Source organism: Mytilus californianus, unplaced genomic scaffold (genome assembly GCF_021869535.1).
Source record: "Mytilus californianus isolate M0D057914Y unplaced genomic scaffold, xbMytCali1.0.p SCAF_9, whole genome shotgun sequence".
Lineage (NCBI taxonomy): Eukaryota > Metazoa > Mollusca > Bivalvia > Mytilida > Mytilidae > Mytilus > Mytilus californianus.
Window position 1 is genome coordinate 69680556 of NW_026262745.1, and position 19615 is coordinate 69700170.

General features: G+C 34.0%; 2 protein-coding genes across 2 annotated transcripts in view; one reads left to right on the forward strand and one right to left on the reverse strand.

Moving 5' to 3' along the window:
• The window catches only part of LOC127715160 (heat shock 70 kDa protein 4-like), a 61266-nt gene extending 54490 nt beyond the window's left edge, over positions 1-6776 (reverse strand). The window contains exon 1 of the mRNA XM_052221189.1: positions 6689-6776. The gene's annotated coding sequence lies outside the window, so the exon portion shown is untranslated. The remainder of the gene's footprint in view (positions 1-6688) is intronic.
• A 281-nt stretch (positions 6777-7057) lies between these two features.
• LOC127715166 (heat shock protein 70 B2-like) lies at positions 7058-10240 on the forward strand. Its single transcript, XM_052221203.1, has 2 exons — positions 7058-7161; positions 7836-10240. The coding sequence occupies exon 2, from the start codon at positions 7850-7852 to the stop codon at positions 9773-9775; it is 1926 nt and encodes a 641-aa protein (XP_052077163.1). The 5' UTR covers positions 7058-7161; positions 7836-7849; the 3' UTR covers positions 9776-10240.
• Positions 10241-19615: the final 9375 nt, after the last annotated feature.

Genomic DNA, 19615 nt, shown 5'->3' on the forward strand with positions numbered 1-19615 from the left:
GTCTCGCCTTTTTGTAATTTTGATAATACAAATGTTGAAATTAAAATAGCAATACTTTAACATGTAAGTTATGCAAATATTCAAAGTCGAAGAACCATGACTGAATGTACATGGCTTAACAATCTCCATGGAATGAGATGTGCCAATGCTAATACAACTGCATACCAAATACCATTGACTTATCATAAGTCGTTCCCTTTAAACAAACCTAAACACAAACATTAACTTGTAAACTATGTAAAAGTTTCAAAGTCAATGAACCATGATCAGGGGTGGGGCTATATAATCTCCATGGAAACAATACTTGCAAATGCCAATAAATTTGCATACCAAATATCATTGACTTAACATTAGCAGTTCATCTTAAACTGATCTAATCACAAACTAATACATGTAAACCAAGCAAAAGTTTCAAAGTTAATAGACCATGACAGGGGGCGGGGCCAAATATTCTCCATGGAAATGAGATGTGCTAATGCTTATACAACTGAACACCAATTAACATTAGCCTACCACTAATGGTTCCCCTTGAACTGACCTTATCACAAACTAATACATGTTAACTAAGCAAAATGTTCAAAGTCTATAGACCATGACTAAGGGAGAAGGGCCAAATAATCTCCATGGAAATGAGATATGCCAATGCTTATACAACTGCATACCAAGTATCATTGACCTACCACTAGTGGTTCCCCATAAATTGACCTAATCACAAACTAATACATGTTAACTATGAAAAGTTTCAAAGTCAATAGACCTTGACTGAGGGGGCGGGGCCAAATAATCTCCATGGTAATTAGATGTGCCAATGCTAACACAACTGCAAATATCATTGACCTACCACTAGTGGTTCACTATGAACTAGACCTAATCACAAACTAATACATTGTTGACGCCGCCGCCGCTGGAAACAGCATACCTATGTCTCGCTTTTTGACTCCGTCAAGGCGAGACAAAAATGCTTGTTTTTTGGCCCCTTTTTGTCCCCAAATTCCAAAACATTTAGGGCAATTACCCCCAAACTCAAACCCAGCTTTCCCTTTGTGATATGGAACCTTGTAGTAAAATTTCATAAAGATCCATACACTTACACACAAGTTCTTGTCCTGAAATTAGAAAAATGCTTGTTTTTTTTCCCTTTTTGGCCCCTAATTCCTACAATTTGGAGGCAATTACCCCCAAAATCAATCCCAGCCTTCCCTTTGTGGTATGGTACCTTGCAGTACAATTTCAGAGAGATCCATACACTTGAACACAAGTTATTGTCTGGAAACTAGAAAAATGCTTATTTTTGGCCCCAAATTCCTAAACGTTTTGGGCAATTACCCCCAAACTCAATTCCAGCTTTCCCTTTGTGATATGGAACCTTGTAGTACAATTTCAGAAAGATCCATACACTTACACACAAGTTATTGTCATGTCATGAAACTACAAAAATGCTTGTTTTTTGCCCCTTTTTTGACCCCTAATTCCTAAAGTTTGAGGCAATTACCCCCAAAATCAATCCCAGCATTCCCTTTGTGATATGGAACCTTGTGGTACAATGTCAGAGAGATCCATACACTAACACACAAGTTATGTCTGGAAGTTACAAAAATGCTTATTTTTGACCCCTTTTTGGCCCCTAATTCCTTAACTGTTGGTACCATAACCCCCAAAATCAATCCCAACCTTCCTTTTGTGGTATTGAACCTTATGGTAAAATTTCATAGAGATCCATTCACTTAAACTAAAGTTAGAGTGCGAAAACCAATGTGTCTTCGGACGACGACGACGACGACGCCAACGTCATACCAATATACGACCACAAAAATTTGTTTGCGGTCGTATAAAAATCAGATGAAAGGACTAGATATCAGATCAGTTCTTAGAACCAAAAAAAAAAACCCCTCACAAAACGACTTAAGACACTTGGCCTTGCAGTCATATGATTACTGAACTCCGACTCAGAATTCAAAATAAAAAATATACTGGATTTGGTGTTTCAAGCACTTATTTAGAACTAAATACTGAGTAAGCTTTATGACCAAGGACCCAGGTTGAGTCTGTCTGCTATCGAAATACAAGTAATGCATGTAACTCCCTTTTGTTTTTAATAAGAATTCTAGTTTATCAGCACTATGAACTGTTATATATAGAGACAGCCATTTTGTGTTAAAGTTGTCAGGTAACTGTACAAAACTGAGAATTTTTATGTGTTTTATGTTATGGCGTATATTAACCTCAACGTATTCAGTTAAAATGAAATAATTGGACTTCTTATCTGTCATTATCAAACTTTGTATTCTGATCATAGCAAGCAGAAGATGGAGCATACAAAATGAAAAATTTATGGTTGAAGAATTATGTCAAACTATTGAAACACAATTTTGGACTCGTCAGAGGCGGATTTAGAGGGGGAGCCCAGGGTCCCCCCCTTTTTAGTGGGGAAAATTTTGTTGATTGTATAGGGAATCATTGAGGCATGACTTGAGCTGGCCCCCTCTCAGGCCCCCCTTATGAAAATTTCTGGATCCGCCACTGCTCGTTGTAGCATTTTCGCCTCAAGGACTGGAGCTTGTAACCTCCACCGAATAGGTATTTGCTGCTTCTCCAGTAAGAACGCAGCATTTAGGAGTAAGGTCAAAGACTAATAAGAATGGAGTCTGAATAATGTATCCATGTAGGGTGATATATCTTGCTGCATATTGTTATCCTTTTAGCTTGCACATTAAATATATGACCATAAGAGTGTTTATAACAATGCAGGGTTATTTCATTAATATGTTATCTAACAGAGTACTAAGTATAAGTAATATTTGTTGCTGGACATCAAATTGAATTAATAAATCAACCAATCAAAACATTGATAATAAGATAGCAATCAGTTGAGTAGACCAATCTTCTGCAAACTAATTATGCATGTACTCCATAAAAGAGAATCGGAAGATATAAAGTCGAAGAAAAACTGACAACTCAATGGCAAAAAACGAAATGACAAACAAGTCGACCAAACGCTACATAAAAAAGACCAACACGAACCCTACAAAAACTGGGATGATCTCAGGTGCTCCGGAAGGGTTAGGAGATCCTGCATATATGACACCCTGACACTCCGTAATACACAAGTTATCATGAGGAATAGAGTAGAGAGTTATTTCTAATGGTTTCTATTGTAATAATATAAGAACAATTTTAAATCGTTACCTAGTATCATTTGAGCTTCTTATGCAAGTTGGGGTCCTCCCTCGGTGGCCGAGTGGTCTACTGGGTAGTCCAACTACTGTATCACTAGCCTATCAACACAGAGGTTGTGAGTTCGATTTGACTCCAATCTCAATTGACTAGAATTGTCAGTTTTTCTACCGAAGGTCGGTGGTTCTTTCTGGTCACTCAGGCTTCCTCCACCAATAAAAACTGATCAAAGAAGACGACCGTGCAAGACCCTAATGGGTATAGTCAAGGTCGTTAAAAAAAACCTCGTCGCCATGAAATAGCACACTAGTGCTGAAAGTGGCGTAAAACACGAATCAATCAATCTTGTTTTTAATTAAATGATTCACGGGTTCTGCCAAGTAAATGAGATGAAGTAATGAAATGACATGATTTTGTGAAGCAATGCTCTGACTTCCTTTTATGGCCGTCTGACCAACAGGTAGCATGTATACATAAAGAAGGAAAATGACTAAAATCGTAATAGTTACTCCAGATTACTCCCTGTCAAAAACGGAATATTTTTTCTGCAGTTTCACTCGGATGAATTTATGATGAAAGACCACTTTATTTTTTTTACAGCGCACTGGGTTGAAGATATTTCGTGAAAAAAGAAAGGATCTAGTTTTTTTAATTCATAGCTAACATCCCTATCAATCCCTTGATTAAACTGAAGAAAAAAAAAATTCGGTGTGCATTGATAAAATGTCAGAGAAAAAAGAACATTATCAAATCGCTCATCGAATTTTATTTTTTAATTTTAAAAGCACATATTACAGATCTCCATTCGTCACCAACATATGTAAATGACATACGGAAGGGCAAAAAATAGGCAAAAGCAATAAGGAATAGAGAAAAAAGGGTGCCAAAATATAAAGAATAGAAAATACTCGGCAACAAAATAAAGAAAAGAGAAAAATGGTATAAAAAAAAGAAATAATAAAGAAACGAAGGACCCCCTATCGAGACCCTCATAAGACAATCACTGAAGAGGTTTCTGGCATGGGAAAGGCGGGGTTAAACCATTTTTGGAGATCTGAACTGACTCTCACGTTTTTATTAAATCTCAATCAGTGGACTATTAAAAGGTATATATAACAGAACATACAAACATGTTTAACCCCGCCGTATTTTTGCGCCTGTCCCAAGCCAGGAGCCTCTGGTCTTTGTTAGTCTTGTATGTTTTTTAATTTGAGTTCATTTATATGTTTTGGAGTTAAGTGTGACGTCCATTTTCATTTTCACTGAACTAGTACACAATTTTATTTAGGGGCCGGCTGAGGACCACCTCCGGGTGCGGGATTTTCTCGCTGCGTTGAAGACCCATTGGTGGCCCTCGGCTGTTGTCTGCTCTTTGGTCGGGTTGTTGTCTCTTTGACATATTCCCCATTTCCATGCTCAATTTTAATTAAAAATAGTACGAGAAAATACTTACCTCTAATATATAATAAATACAAGAACACACGTACAATAAAATAATCAGTGGCGGATTAAGAGGGAGTAGGACGCCCGGCCCCCTTATGGAGCTACGCATACGGTTGATTCATAGATTTTTTACAATTTACATATCCCACTATTAACGTTGCCTAGTTTGGGACCCCGCCCCCTTTTTAAAAAATCCTGGATCCACATCTGACAATAAATATAAAAAGATTTCAAAGAATGCCCACAGTTACTGAGTGCAAGCTCCAAGATCGAGTATTGAACTTGCTGATGTAAAATAATGCCATTTAGCACTGTAATGTCGGTGACTGTATATCAGGGTTGATTTCATATGGCAATGCAATAAGGGGAACGACCATTTAACTCTGAAGGGAGTAATTGGGGGGGGGGGGGGTCTAAAAAAATATTCTGATTCCCGACTTTGAAGAAAAAAGAAGGAAAACAATTCCGATTGATAGTATTTGCTATTGCATTTAATGTTAATTACTATGAAAATAATCGACAAAAAAATAAATTATTAGATGCTTGCGTGGTACGAACAAAGTTTTCAGTATTAAAAAAGGGTATACCTTCCCATTTAAAGGTCGTTCCCAAACAAATTACAAAGACACAATGTTTAATGCCAACTTGGCAAGACCAGTCAAGTTAACATGGTTAATAAATAGTTAAGCATAATCATTCCAACTCATTATAAGGAAGGAAAATATTCATAGTATAAATGAGGGTCTATATGGGGGTTAACAAAATAGACGGAATAATGGTCAAAAAGTGCAGAATAAAGGACAAAAAGAATAAGAGAAAAAAATTGGCAACAAAATTAAAGTACAGAGAATAATGGGGTGCTAATATTTAAGACAAATAAAGAATAGAGAATAATGGACAAAATAAATAAAGAATTGTTAGAGAATAATGGACAAAATAAATAAAGAATTGTTTGAGAATAATGGACAAAATAAATAAAGAATTGTTAGAGAATAATGGACAAAATAAATAAAGAATTGTTAGAGAATAATGGACAAAAATAAAGAATTGTTAGAGAATAATGGACAAAATAAATAAAGAATTGTTAGAGAATAATGGACAAAATAAATAAAGAATTGTTAGAGAATAATGGACAAAATAAATAAAGAATTGTTAGAGAATAATGGTCTAAATAAATAAAGAATTGTTAGAGAATAATGGACAAAATAAATAAAGAATTGTTAGAGAATAATGGACAAAATAAATAAAGAATTGTTAGAGAATAATGGACAAAATAAATAAAGAATTGTTAGAGAATAATGGACAAAATAAATAAAGAATTGTTTGAGAATAATGGACAAAATAAATAAAGAATAAAGAAATGAAAGACCCCAAAATTTTATATTAGGTCAGGTATACTACCCTCCTTTCGAAGTAGCATAGTCCAACAGACAGATCGATTGGTTTTCTGTCGAACTAGTCTATTCTAAAAAAAAGTAGGGTAGTTTACCTAACCTAACAATGACTTCACGGTTCAGCTAACAAGCAAGCTAACCAAAGATATTACCTTTGGCTACACACTCAATGGAATCTGCTGTAAATTTATTGACAAAGTAATTGATGTGTTACACACTTTAACCCCAGACTGCAATTACCTGTTAAGGGAGCTACCATTTGATTTTTATGGGGGGGGGGGGGGGGGGGGGGGCTAGGATGAAATTTGAAAAAATAGGCAGGACAGGAGTTTTGAGTAAAAAAAAAAGGCAGGATGAGATTATTTGCAAAAAAAAAGGCAGGATGACAATTTATGTAAAAAAAAAAAGTCAGGATAAACAAAAAAAAAAAAGGCAGGACCGAATAGAGTGAAAAATAAAAAGGCAGGACCGAATACAGGGAAAAATAAATAGGCAGGACAAAATTTTTCATCCTAGCCCCCCTACCCCCATAAAAATCAAATGGTAGCTCCCTTACTGCAGAAAATATCTGAGTCCTTGTATCAGAAAAAATATGCAAAAGTTAAAAAAAAAAATATTTCAATTATTTTGATCTTGAAACTGTCTTTTGATCATAAAAATGCTTCTGTACAACTTACGTTAATCTGTACAATGACCTATTCCTGTTTCCTTTAGATTCGATCGATTTTATACCAATTTCAACAAATTTCTACCACCTTGCCTCTAACAATCATTTATTTATATAGCAAATTCATAACGACACAACAATATTATTCATTCATTGAATGAACGCGTGAATTCGACAACATACTCGAAAGACCACGCTTACAGTTATTTTTAGAACATTTATGTTTATCAATCTAAGAATAGATAACCCATATTTCTATTTGCGTTCGATGTCATCGGACGTTATCTCTGGTAAATACGATGATAAACGAGAATCTTCGAGATAAAAATAGAAACTCCTGATTATCCGAGAACATTCGTTTACTTTGTATATATAAGTAGCACGCTATGCCAGTGTTAGAACATAAACAAAGTCAGAGGATATAAAGACAGAGCACAAAGTGATATTACAAGACAGAATTATCGTTTATTAAAACGAAAAAAGGTATGTCATAATTATTTAATATTTTACTTTGCATTATTTTTAGCTAACTTTACAGAACGATTCAACAAAACAAAACACTTCCAGATTGAATTTTGCATATTTTTCGTATATGTTAGAAATATATTAAAATTTTAAGTGCATGACCTCAGCGCAACATCCGTAGAGCATTCATCTCCTTTTCCAGGAAATTAAATATTTTTTTTTTATATTTAATTAATAGTTAAATATTCTTTTATAAATGTTCTTTTAATATCGCGAGAGAAACAAAATATACAAGAAAGGATGTGAAAAAAATAGATAACACGTCTTTTCTAAATTGGTAATTGATATAGACCTAAGACACTTGTTTATTATAAAATTGTTCTTCCTGTATGTTATTGAAAACATAGGTTGCTTTTATTTAAGTTGATAAAAAAATTTGTCCCGTGATGAAAAAAAAAACCATGCGCCCCAAACAATAGATAAATGGTCAATGCCGTATCGTTGGGCGTGTATCAGTTAGAGACGGCAACCAAACAACAACAATAAAAAAAGACATACTGTATTTATTTATACTTTGATTATTTTTCATTTTAACACTATATATATATATATACTAACTGCATGTTTATTTCTGCTTTTAAAAATTATAATAAATGAATTGTTAAATAAAAAATACTATTATTATTTTTTAGATTACGAATCAACAATGGCAGAAAAAGCTCCAGCAATCGGTATTGATCTTGGAACAACATATTCCTGTGTCGCTGTTTTCCAACATGGGAAAGTAGAAATAATTGCCAACGACCAGGGAAACAGAACGACTCCCAGTTATGTTGCCTTCACGGATACAGAGAGACTTGTTGGAGATGCAGCAAAAAATCAGGTAGCCCTGAATGCTGAAAATACTATTTTCGACGCCAAGAGACTGATCGGTAGAAATTTTGCCGATTCAGCCGTACAGTCCGACATGAAGCATTGGCCATTCAAAGTGATCAACAGTGGTGGTAAACCAAAACTACAAGCCGAATACAAAGGAGAAACAAAAACATTTACACCAGAAGAAATCAGCTCAATGGTTTTAGTTAAAATGAAAGAAACTGCTGAAGCTTATCTGGGAAAGAGAGTGACAAATGCTGTCATCACGGTACCTGCATACTTCAATGATTCCCAAAGACTAGCCACAAAGGATGCTGGGTGTATTGCAGGACTGAACGTACTAAGGATTATAAACGAGCCAACTGCTGCTGCATTAGCTTACGGTCTGGACAAGAATCTATCTGGTGACAAAAACGTTCTGATATTTGATTTGGGAGGAGGAACATTTGATGTCTCCATTCTTTCGATAGGTGAGGGTTCATTGTTTGAGGTTCGCTCCACAGCTGGAGATACTCATCTTGGAGGGGAGGATTTTGATAACCGAATGGTCAAACATTTCATTTCTGAATTTAAGAGGAAGCATGGTAAAGACATTTCTGGAAATAATCGTGCAATCAGAAGATTATTAACTGCTTGCGAGAAAGCAAAGAGAACATTGTCAAGCAGTACAGAGGCAAACGTGGAGATCGACTCACTGTTTGAGGGCATAGACTTCTACACAAAAATAACCAGAGCACGATTTGAAGATCTGTGCGCAGATTTGTTCAGAACTACCATGGAACCGGTGGAAAAAGCTTTGCGGGACGCAAAAATGGACAAGGGAAGTATTCACGAAATTGTACTTGTCGGAGGTTCAACAAGAATACCAAAAATACAGAAAATGCTGTCAGAATTCATGAATGGAAAAGAGTTGAACAAATCTGTCAATCCTGACGAAGCTGTGGCTTATGGGGCAGCCGTGCAAGCAGCTATCCTGTCAGGTGATCGCAGTGACGTCATTAAAGATGTACTGCTAGTAGACGTGGCTCCACTGTCCCTCGGAATCGAAACGGCCGGCGGTGTCATGACAAAACTGATCGAAAGGAATACAAAGATCCCTGCAAAAGCCTCCAATACATTCACAACATATTCAGACAACCAACCAGCAGTAAGCATACAAGTGTTCGAAGGTGAAAGAGCAATGACAAAAGACAATAATACTCTGGGAAAATTCGATTTGACTGGTATACCACCAGCTCCCCGCGGAGTACCACAAATTGACGTAGAATTTAACATTGATGCAAATGGACTTTTACACGTGTCGGCTAAAGACAAAAGTACAGGAAATTCAAAGAAAATTACAATCACAAATGACAGAGGCAGGCTCAGTAAAGAAGACATTGATCGAATGGTTTCTGAAGCAGAGAAATATAAAGACGAAGATGAAAAGCAAAAACAGCGAGTTTCAGCAAGAAATCAACTTGAGAACTATATTTTCAGCGTTAAACAAGCGGCAAATGACTCCGGTGACAAGCTGACAACACAGGAAAAAGAAACTGTTACAACAGCTTGTGAAGACTCACTTAAATGGTTAGATCAAAATTCCTTAGCAGAGAAAGAGGAATACGAAGACAAAATGAAAGAACTGCAGAGAGTATGTTCACCCGTCATGACAAAACTTCATGGAGGTGCTCAAGGTGGACCGGCTGGTAGTACAGGGGGACAACACGGAGGTCAGAACACATCTGGTGGACCAACTGTAGAAGAAGTTGATTAAGAAACAATTATACTTTTAAATCTTGTTGCTTAAACGTGTTTTTCGAGTATGCTAGTCGTTTAAACAAATATATTGATGCAAAAGATTTTGAATTGGACTTTTAACACGTGAAAGTGGCATTAAAATTGAAAAATAGTTGTACTTGTTATATTATAAACATTGTTGATTATTTAGTTGCTAGTATTCAGTAAAAAGCTTTAATTATAAAATACTCATATGTTCCTGTGTTAGCATTGGCATTGCATGAAAAGTATTCAATTATTCCAGAATTAATCATGAAGTCGTTGTGGAATACACTTCATTAATAAGAAAAATAGTTGGCATTAACATTAAATAATATTTAGTTATTCCTGTGTTAATCATGTAGTTCTTTCGAAAAAAACACATTTTATAATTATATAATATTTGATAGTTTAGTAATCTTTGTTGAATATTTAATTGTTCAGTAATAAAATGTGTAAAATATTTCTGAGTTTTTCCATACTATAGACTTTTATTTTACATAAAGTGAACTACGTTGTGAATTATGGCATTGAGATAGACCTTTCCAAAATTTCTAGATTTCAACCTACTGCAACTGTATAAAATGCCGTAGGATTTTAATCACCGTACGACCTTCAACAATGATCAAATCCTCTTACCGCATATCAATTAATGAAATGTACCAAAATGAGAAATGTAATGTAAAACTTTTCAAACGAGAACTGGTTTATGAACAAAATAAACCAAAAAAAATATGATATGCAACAACAAACGGCAACTATTGAATTATAGGCTCCTTACTTGAGTCAGGCACATACTGAAAATGAATACAACGCTTGATACATTTAGTGTGTCCGAATCGCTTTTCTGTATTTACCTTTATCAGAATCGCTCATACTTAAAAAAAATCATAAACCAGGGTTACATTAATAAGTAGAAAATAAAGCGATATATGACCAAACGGGACCTAAAAGGAATAGTAAAATCCTTTAATATGTAAAATTTGTTTGTGGAAGGTGAAACCTTATATAATTAGTTTCTTAACAATTTCTAAATTTACCAAAGGACAGTTTTATATAGAGGGTGGCTATTCACAAGGACGCTATTAAATTGAGAGTTCCAAGTGGTGAAGTTGAAATCGTCACTTCGTAAGTTTGACAAATGCCATCACGAGTTGGCAACCGTTACGGAATATCTATTGCACAGACGATATCGGATATGTTCTTTATGTCGTAACTACAATAACACAATCTTTGCCAATTGTTACTTACCGAATTAGACTTAATACCAGGTTTGTACTAATTGGAGCAACACGACGGGTGCCACATGTGGACCAGAATCTTCTTACCCTTCCTGAGCACCTGATATCATGCATCCCCACTATTTGGTGGGGTTCGTGTTGCTCAGTCTTTAGTATTCTATTATGGATTCATTTATTTTCATGGGTATCAATTTTCGTGTTTTGAGGAAAACTTCCATTGTTGTGGATATTCGGGAATTACAAGTCAAGCAGCAATGGTACATAACCTGATAACATGCAAAGGAGCATGTTTTAAAATTTCTAGTTACTTGTTTAATAGTTTAGTTAATGGTGATGTCTTTCAAGAATACAAAGTATTTTGTAATAATTCCTGATTCAAAACCCATCCATGCACTTGACTGAGTATTCCATAGCAATAGAATAAACGTCTGATTGTTGTTCTGTTCATGCGATGCGATGCTTTTAACATGTATCAAGTGGTTCACATTTGATTTTGTCGACATTCACATTTGACTGTCAATGCAACGGGGATTTGATGTTGAGTTTGTTATGTTCTTGTAATTTTGGTACAGGAACGCTGGTTGGCTTTTGACCAAATCTTATGGAATTTTTAATTTTAAGCTTAATGCAGTTCAGCTCCCTTTTAGTTTAGCAATTACAATTGTTTCATATAGAAATTTGTTTCAGTTTTGAGTTTGCTTTTCTGGAACAATTTCACCATGTAAAGATATATTATTACGTGTAAAAGGGAATCTTTGATATACATTTAGCCTAGACAATGAGATAGCACCTCATACCGGGAAAAAAACAGACATTGTTTGATCAAACGCAACGTTACAAAATAAAATAAAATTAACATGAAACATACCGAATATCAAAAAAAACAAAAACAAAAAAAATTTTAAAAAAAAACTGACGAAACCAAACTCCCAACTATATCAATCACCTGAACGACAGGAAAACAACTGTCATATTCCTGTAAAATAATCTAGTTGTGGGTATCATCTGCTTTTATAACTAGCGAAACATCCTACTGATACATTTTATATGGCGGTTGTTCATAGTTCCGTTATATAAAAAAAATGTTTAAAAAGTGCTTTTTTTTCTAAAAGAATGTGGCATTTTGTTCATGAAAATATGAATTCTTTATTTCATACAACAATTCAATTGTCTTTTGGGCCATTTGAGTTCTTAGATAGCTGTCTCGCTGACAATAACAGCATATTTCATTGAATTAAGTCATCCGACCCGATGGCATTATGAGCTATTGCAATCACTTGACATCGGTCAACCTCATTGTCCCTAGTCCAAATTGACCAAAAAACACATATATCTAAAATCGAGTGTCTCGATTTTTCAAACATATAATTCCTCCTTTGAGTATTTATTCAACAATTTATTCTGAACAAACTTATTTTTTAAAGAAGCTAAAAAGTCACTATAATTTTCGTTAATTTTAAAATGCTAAACAATAACTCATCAACATAAATATTGCCTTTCTGTGGTTCAAACAGGATTATTTTGTATCTTCAAATTACAAAGCTTTACATCAGAGATGCTATTGTAAAAATTAATCTAAATGCAATCAAGTCATGTTTTGTGTATAAGACTAACAAGCAGTTGGAAATGAAAGGTCAGTTCAATTGTAATTTACTAAATGATTATCAACAACCACAGAATTAAGTCATGTTCCTACTCCAAGGCACGTTGTAGTTGCTTATACAAATTCTTGGTAGGATTAAGCATTATTTCGATGGTAATTAATTATAATTTATTAGGCTCCAAAAGAGTAAATTTCAAAATTATATCCCCCAAAATTTTATTTTCACCAAGTAAACCTTTAACAAATTCTGTTATGTAGCTGATGAAAAAATGCATGCATTCTGTATGTGCCTGTTCCAAGTCAGGATCTTGTAATTTAGTGGTTGCCGTTTATTGCTGTGTATCATATTTATATTTCTTTCATTGTTTTTTTTACATAAATCAGGGCGTTAGTTTTTCGTTTGATTTTTTTTTCACATTTGTCATTTCGGGGCCTTTTATCGCTGACTATGAGGTATGGGTTTTACTAATTGCTGAAGGTCGTACGTTGACTTGTTGTTTTTAATTTCTGTGTGATTTGGTCTCTTGTAGAGAATTGTCTCATTGGAAAATCATTATCATACCATATCTTCTAATTTGTATATCATCATGAAAACACCAGATACAATTCCCTAATATATGGCTCCGGAATGACGTATGGTAGCTCCATTGGAAACGATTATCGTTTGGTCTTGATGGTATGAGAAACAGTGCTGTCAGTGGCAACCTTCAATTTAATTGGTCAATTTTAAAATAAATTTTGTTCTTACACTGCAAGTTGAAACGTTTTATTTATACGACCCGAGGTAATTGAATATTATTTTAACGTTACGTCGATGATCCTCTTCATTCTTAAATGTGACCTTTTTCGAGCTAAAATTATAAATGACCCTTTTTGCCAATGTGGGTCAAATATTGAGGATTTCCATTATCATTTCTTCGTTTGTCCAAAATACACTTCATGTAGAAAAACTTTACTCAATAATCTTAACTGGCTTTCCGAAAACTTTGTTTTTGATACAAAATTATTAATTTGTGGACACTTAGAACTTTCGAACGAACAAAATATTCAAATTTTCAAACATGTTCAAAATTTCATCAAAAGGTCAAACAGATTTCTTGTACCTTCAAAAAGCGTTATTGGTACTGACATGGAACAACATCATCATCACACTCACACCATCATCACAGAATTAAAATACTTTTCAGACTCTCTCTTCCCCTCTCTCTCTCTCTCTCTCTCTCTCTCTCTCTCTCTCTCTCTCTCTCTCTCAATATTGTATTATGTTATGGAGAGGACTTCATAAGTATGATTTACTTGTGTCTAATCCATTTGCTTTAATCCAGCAAATACAATATGTTTAAACTAAGCAAGTCAAAATGTTTTAAACTTTACTGGATTGATGAATGGAACAGCAACTACAAACGGTTCTAGTTAAATAATGATAGTGCAGTATTTGAACCACATAATTCTCATTTAAACCCCAAATATCCATAATCCAAGATATTTAAATTAACAAATATATAATCCTAGTTACAAGAAAAAATAGAAGATGATTTTGTATAATGAGATGTGGATTTCTAATCAGTAAAATTATTATTACAATATAAACAAAGGCAACAGTAGTATACCGGTGTTCAAAAGTCATAAATCGATGGAGAGAATACAAATCCAGGTCGTAAACTTAAACCGAGGGAAACACGTCAACTATAACAAGGAAACAAAGAAACAACAGGAACATATAACATCACAATTATAATCTAGATGATTTATTTCAATGTCAATTAATGCATATATTAATCTTACATTATTTAACAAATGATGCAAAATGATTAATAAACAATATATACATGCAACACAATAAGTATGTACAATAATAGTAGACCGGTGTGTATAAGTCATAAATCGATTGATAGAAAACAAATCCGGGTTACAAACCAAAACTTACATCAACTGTAAGAGGAAAACAAGTGAACAGCTAGAACACCGAAGTGCAACAAATAAAACGCCAACACACATACAAACGAAATATTTGATAACGACTGCCATATTCCTGACTTGGTACAAGACATTTTAAGATAAAATGACAGGTTGGACCTGGTTCAATGACTAGCCAAACCTCCCGCTTTATGGTAATGTTAAACAATATAACTAAAATGACAAAACTACGTGACAGAAATAAAGCATAAACACACGCAAGAAAATTCATAACAGAGAAACGCACAATCAAATAGTATAATAGTCGACACAACATGCAAACCGGAGAACAGCAACAAACACATTCCATCAACGACACACACCATAGGACATAAAAAAAACAGTGACGCGCTTACGTAACTAACAAGCAATCTCGAGTCCCATAAAATTACCATGACAATATTCGTCCAAACAATTTTCATGACAATGATGTTATGGAAAGGCACTTTTTATAATTATTTGGACTACAAACGATAAGACATAACAGATTATCTAATCGAAACCATAACAGAAACATAAAAAAATAAATACATGAATGTTGGATGTACAAAATATCGAGACACGTCGTACAGCAATGTAAATTGCAATAACATATACCCTTCGAATTAACATGTTAAGTCCAGCATTCATAATGTTTTACTTACAGTTACCATTGTGTGTACAATAATAATAATACAAAAAATAATCTTTAAGCAACAATTATAGATATTAACTAGATTTAAACAACAATATTAAATCGTCAGCATAAAATAAAACAGATATTTTAAATAGACTATTAATTTGTTTTCCAGATTATATACCATATAAAACTTTTTTTTAAACTTTAATGAAATTTAGCATTTGGAGTTGCTAGAAGGTCGACTATCTTATTTTGATAGAAAGAAACAAAAATGAGAGAGATTTTCCCCTTTTCTTTCTCGTATATCGGAAACAAAACAAAAGTATCAAAGTTTTATATTGTACACCTTCATGTATATCATGTCCTCTTTTGGTTAATTCTGTGTCACTTGACCCTTAATTGAATTTCAGAAATAAGTAATACAGCAGACACAAGTGAAGAACAATGTTTAGTTGTGTTGTGCTGATTCTAACTGTTAATTTGCACAAAATAAGACAACTATTTTGGGAAACATCTACAGTTAGGAATTCCTCATCTTTAAGAATATAACTGTTTTTCATTATCAAAATATCTGAATAAAATGATTATTCTATTCATATATATGGGCTTCTGAAAAAGAAAATGAAAAATTTCTCAGTACCCGATATTACCCATGTTCTTAATTAAATTACTTTGTCGAATTACACGCATGAAACTTTCTCAGGAATTAATTTAGCAGTTCCTACCAGACAGTCAATGTCATATTTGGTCCAGATTGGACAGTCTTATTGATGCACTGGTTACATGATGTTGATCTTTCTGAGTAGCTTGCAGGAAACATTGTCTTGCTGTGTCTGTTTCCCCAATCATCTGATGAGCTATGCCAAGACAAATAATAAAGAATGGTTCAGAATATGGATTAAATCGATTAGTAGACAAATGATTGATGATTTCTTGTCGTAACTGAAGCAAAGACTGTTTACATGATCTTATTTTATTTAGATGGTTGTAACATAGAAAACTCAGGAAATGTGCAAATATCATAGGATGGAAAGGAAAACATTGTTCATGTATGGTTAATTGCAGTTCTTGTGGACTTATTCGTGAATTGTTACAAAATTTTGGAAACTTGACTGTCACTGCTTTTGATAGTGTGCAAAGTTTTGCTTGTTTCAACAAATGTAGTTGATATTCCAGGTTTTGATTTAAACCGGTTTGCCAATGATAAATTTTTTCATTTGTACATTTCCTTAAGGCATTATTGATGATACCTTATGATAACAAGTAATTCCCATGAGCATAAAAGAAAGAGGCTAACACAAGCCAACCACCTACTGCATCCGAATTTGTTCCAATTAACAAATGACTCAGCTCACGTTTGTACTGGTAGTATTTATGTTTGTTGTTTGATCTTGATTGATTTTTTATTAACTGCGGTAAATTTTGGTGTGCAAAAGACAGCATTACAAAAAAGATGCTTCTTGATATTTTAGAGCTTGAATGATGTAAAAAATGATAAAACAGATCGAAAGGTCGATGGTATAGTGTAACTGTTGTGCTCATCAGTTTATGCAGTGATGCAACACGTCTACTCAATCACAAATCCATGGCGTTTAAAGGAAGTGTAATTAAATCAAATAGAGTTTCCGACAGAGCAAAACAGTATATTCCTTTTTCAAATAAATTCTTTAGAGTGAGTGTGATTTTGTCTTTTTTGTCAACATCAAATCGCATATAAAATAAGTTATAATCAGGAATAAAGTAGTGTAATAATGTTGAATATTCTACACAGTATATTAGTCTCTTTAAACAAGCCATGAAGCATGGAATTATTTTGTCTGGTCTCCACATTGATGGATTCGATTCTTCTAAAATCCAAAACATCAAGGTTTTCAAAAAATAAGAACACTATAATGTTTTAATATCTTCTTCCTTTTCCACAATTTCTTTGATTAAGATTTTTAACAACGCATAGCATAACAACTGATTATGACTGAAAGAAAATATGAGAATTTTTTCTGCTACAGAAAAGCATATTCTCCATTGAATATTTTCATTGCTAGACCCTTTGTAACCAATGGGAACATATAGCACACCACAGGAAATTATTTTGGAAATAAGATCAGGACAAGGCCATGTTGTTTGGGGTCGACTGACCCATGGTTGTGCTTGTGATATCCATTTGTCACATTTTAGACACCATGCAATGTCATGGGTTTCTGTGTGGTTTGAAATGCATGGTCCGTGAATTTTGAAAAGACTTGTATATGCATCACCAAGACCTTTTAACAAGTCTTCCATACGATAAAGTCTATATAGTTCACTTGAAAACTTTCTAAATTTGAATATATTCTTTATTTTATCATGTTTGAAAGTTAAATCATGACTGTTGAGAAGACGTAGTTGTGCGAAACATGGATGTGTATCCTCCGTGTCCATCACCAAAGGAATACACAGACCGGATTGAAGAACAACATCATTATCTGATTCATAAACTTTGAATAATGGATCTATAAACATTAAATCCTGATCACTTCCTTCACCTTTACTACCACTTGAAATTTGATTTACTAAGGTGATTGGAATCCCAAGATCGTCTATAATGTAAGTGAATCGCCTAACTCGGACCTCCTCTTCAGATCCATTTTTTTGGCACAGATACTTGTAAAAACGATAAACTATTTTCCGCAGACATGTTAACTGTCTTCTGTTAATCTGTGAACTAGCATAACAATAAATCTGCAAATATTAAAATTAAGATTTTTGCAATGTTATTTTGATATATTTTGACAGATGAACATCAGGGATACTGACTTTTGTTGTTTGTGAAAAAACATTTATGCAGAATAACGCAACCTAAACAGACTATTAAACCAAAATTACCAATGTGTAGGTTCAAGTAAAACTTTCGAAAAAAAATATAAGTTGACCGTTATGAAGTATATGTTCCAATTTTCGTAAAAAAAAAATCCCGAACCTCGTTTCCTCGAATATGTGTATTTACATGAGCAATAAGACGGGTATCGCATATTGAGCAGGATCGTTTTACCCTTCCAGAGCACCTGAGATCACCTATGAGTTTGATGTTGTTCGTGTAGCTCAGTCTTTAGTTTTCTGTAGTGTGTTTTGTAAATTTTATTCGTTGTCTTTTTGGTAGTTTTCAGGGGTTATTGTTGGCATGTCATTGTCAGTTTGTCTTCGACTTATGAGTTTGAATTTCCCTTAAACCTTTAGTCTATATAGGTACATGTTATTGATTTTCAGTGATTGTTGTCTTATCCAAAATATAAAGTATCTTTGATTCGCGCTGTGAACAAACAACAATGAAACACTCCTTTTTCTTGTTTTTATGTGTGTTAGGTTTATTTTTTTGTTTTATCCTTTTTGGAGTGATTGAATTTTTATCTTTACTTTAAACTAGAGGCTCTCAAGAGCCTGTGTCGCTCACCTGTATTTACTGATGCTTTGGAAATCATGTAAAATAAGGTTAAAATCATAATTAATAGTATTAGATATTAAATATTATAATGATATCTAAGATAATAACAAAAAACTGCAAAATTTCTGTAAAATTACTAACTATGGGGCAGCAACCCAACAACGGGTTGTCGGATTCGTCTGAAAATTTCAGGGTAGATAAATCTAAATCTGATGAACATTTTTGCCACCTGTCAGATTTGCTCTAAATGCTTTAGTTTCAGAGATATAAACCCAAAACTGCATTTCACCCCAATGTTCTATTTTTAACCAAGTCGGCCATGATGGTTGGAAGGCGGGGTCATCGGACACATTTTTTAAACTAGATACCCTAATAATGATTATGGCCAAGTATGGTTAAATTTGTCTCAGTAGTTTCAGAGAAGAAGATTTTTGTAAAAGATTACAAAAATTTACGAAAAATTGTTAAAAAATGACTATAAAGGGCAATAACTCCTAAAGGGGTCGACTGACAATTTTGGTCGTGGGTGACTTATTTGTAGATCTTACTTTGCTGAACATTATTGCTGCTTACAGTTTATCTCTATCTATAATAATATTCAAGATAATAACCCAAAACTGCAAAATTTTCTTAAAATTACCAATTCAGGGGCAGCAACCCAACAACAGGTTGTCAGATTTGTCTGAAAATTTCAGGGCAGATATATCTTGACCTGATAATCAGTTTTATTATATGTCAGATTTACTCTAAATGCTTTGGTTTCAGAGATATAAGCCAAGATCTACATTTTAACCCTATGTTCTATTTTTAGCCATTGCGGCCATCTTGGTTGGTTGGCGGGATCATCGGACACATTTTTAAAACTAGATACCCTAATGATGATTGTGGCAAAGTTTGGTTAAATTTAGCCCAGTGGTTTCAGAGGAGAAGATTTTTGTAAAAAGCTAACGACGACGACGACGACGACGACGGCGGACGAAGGACGCCAAGTGATGAGACGT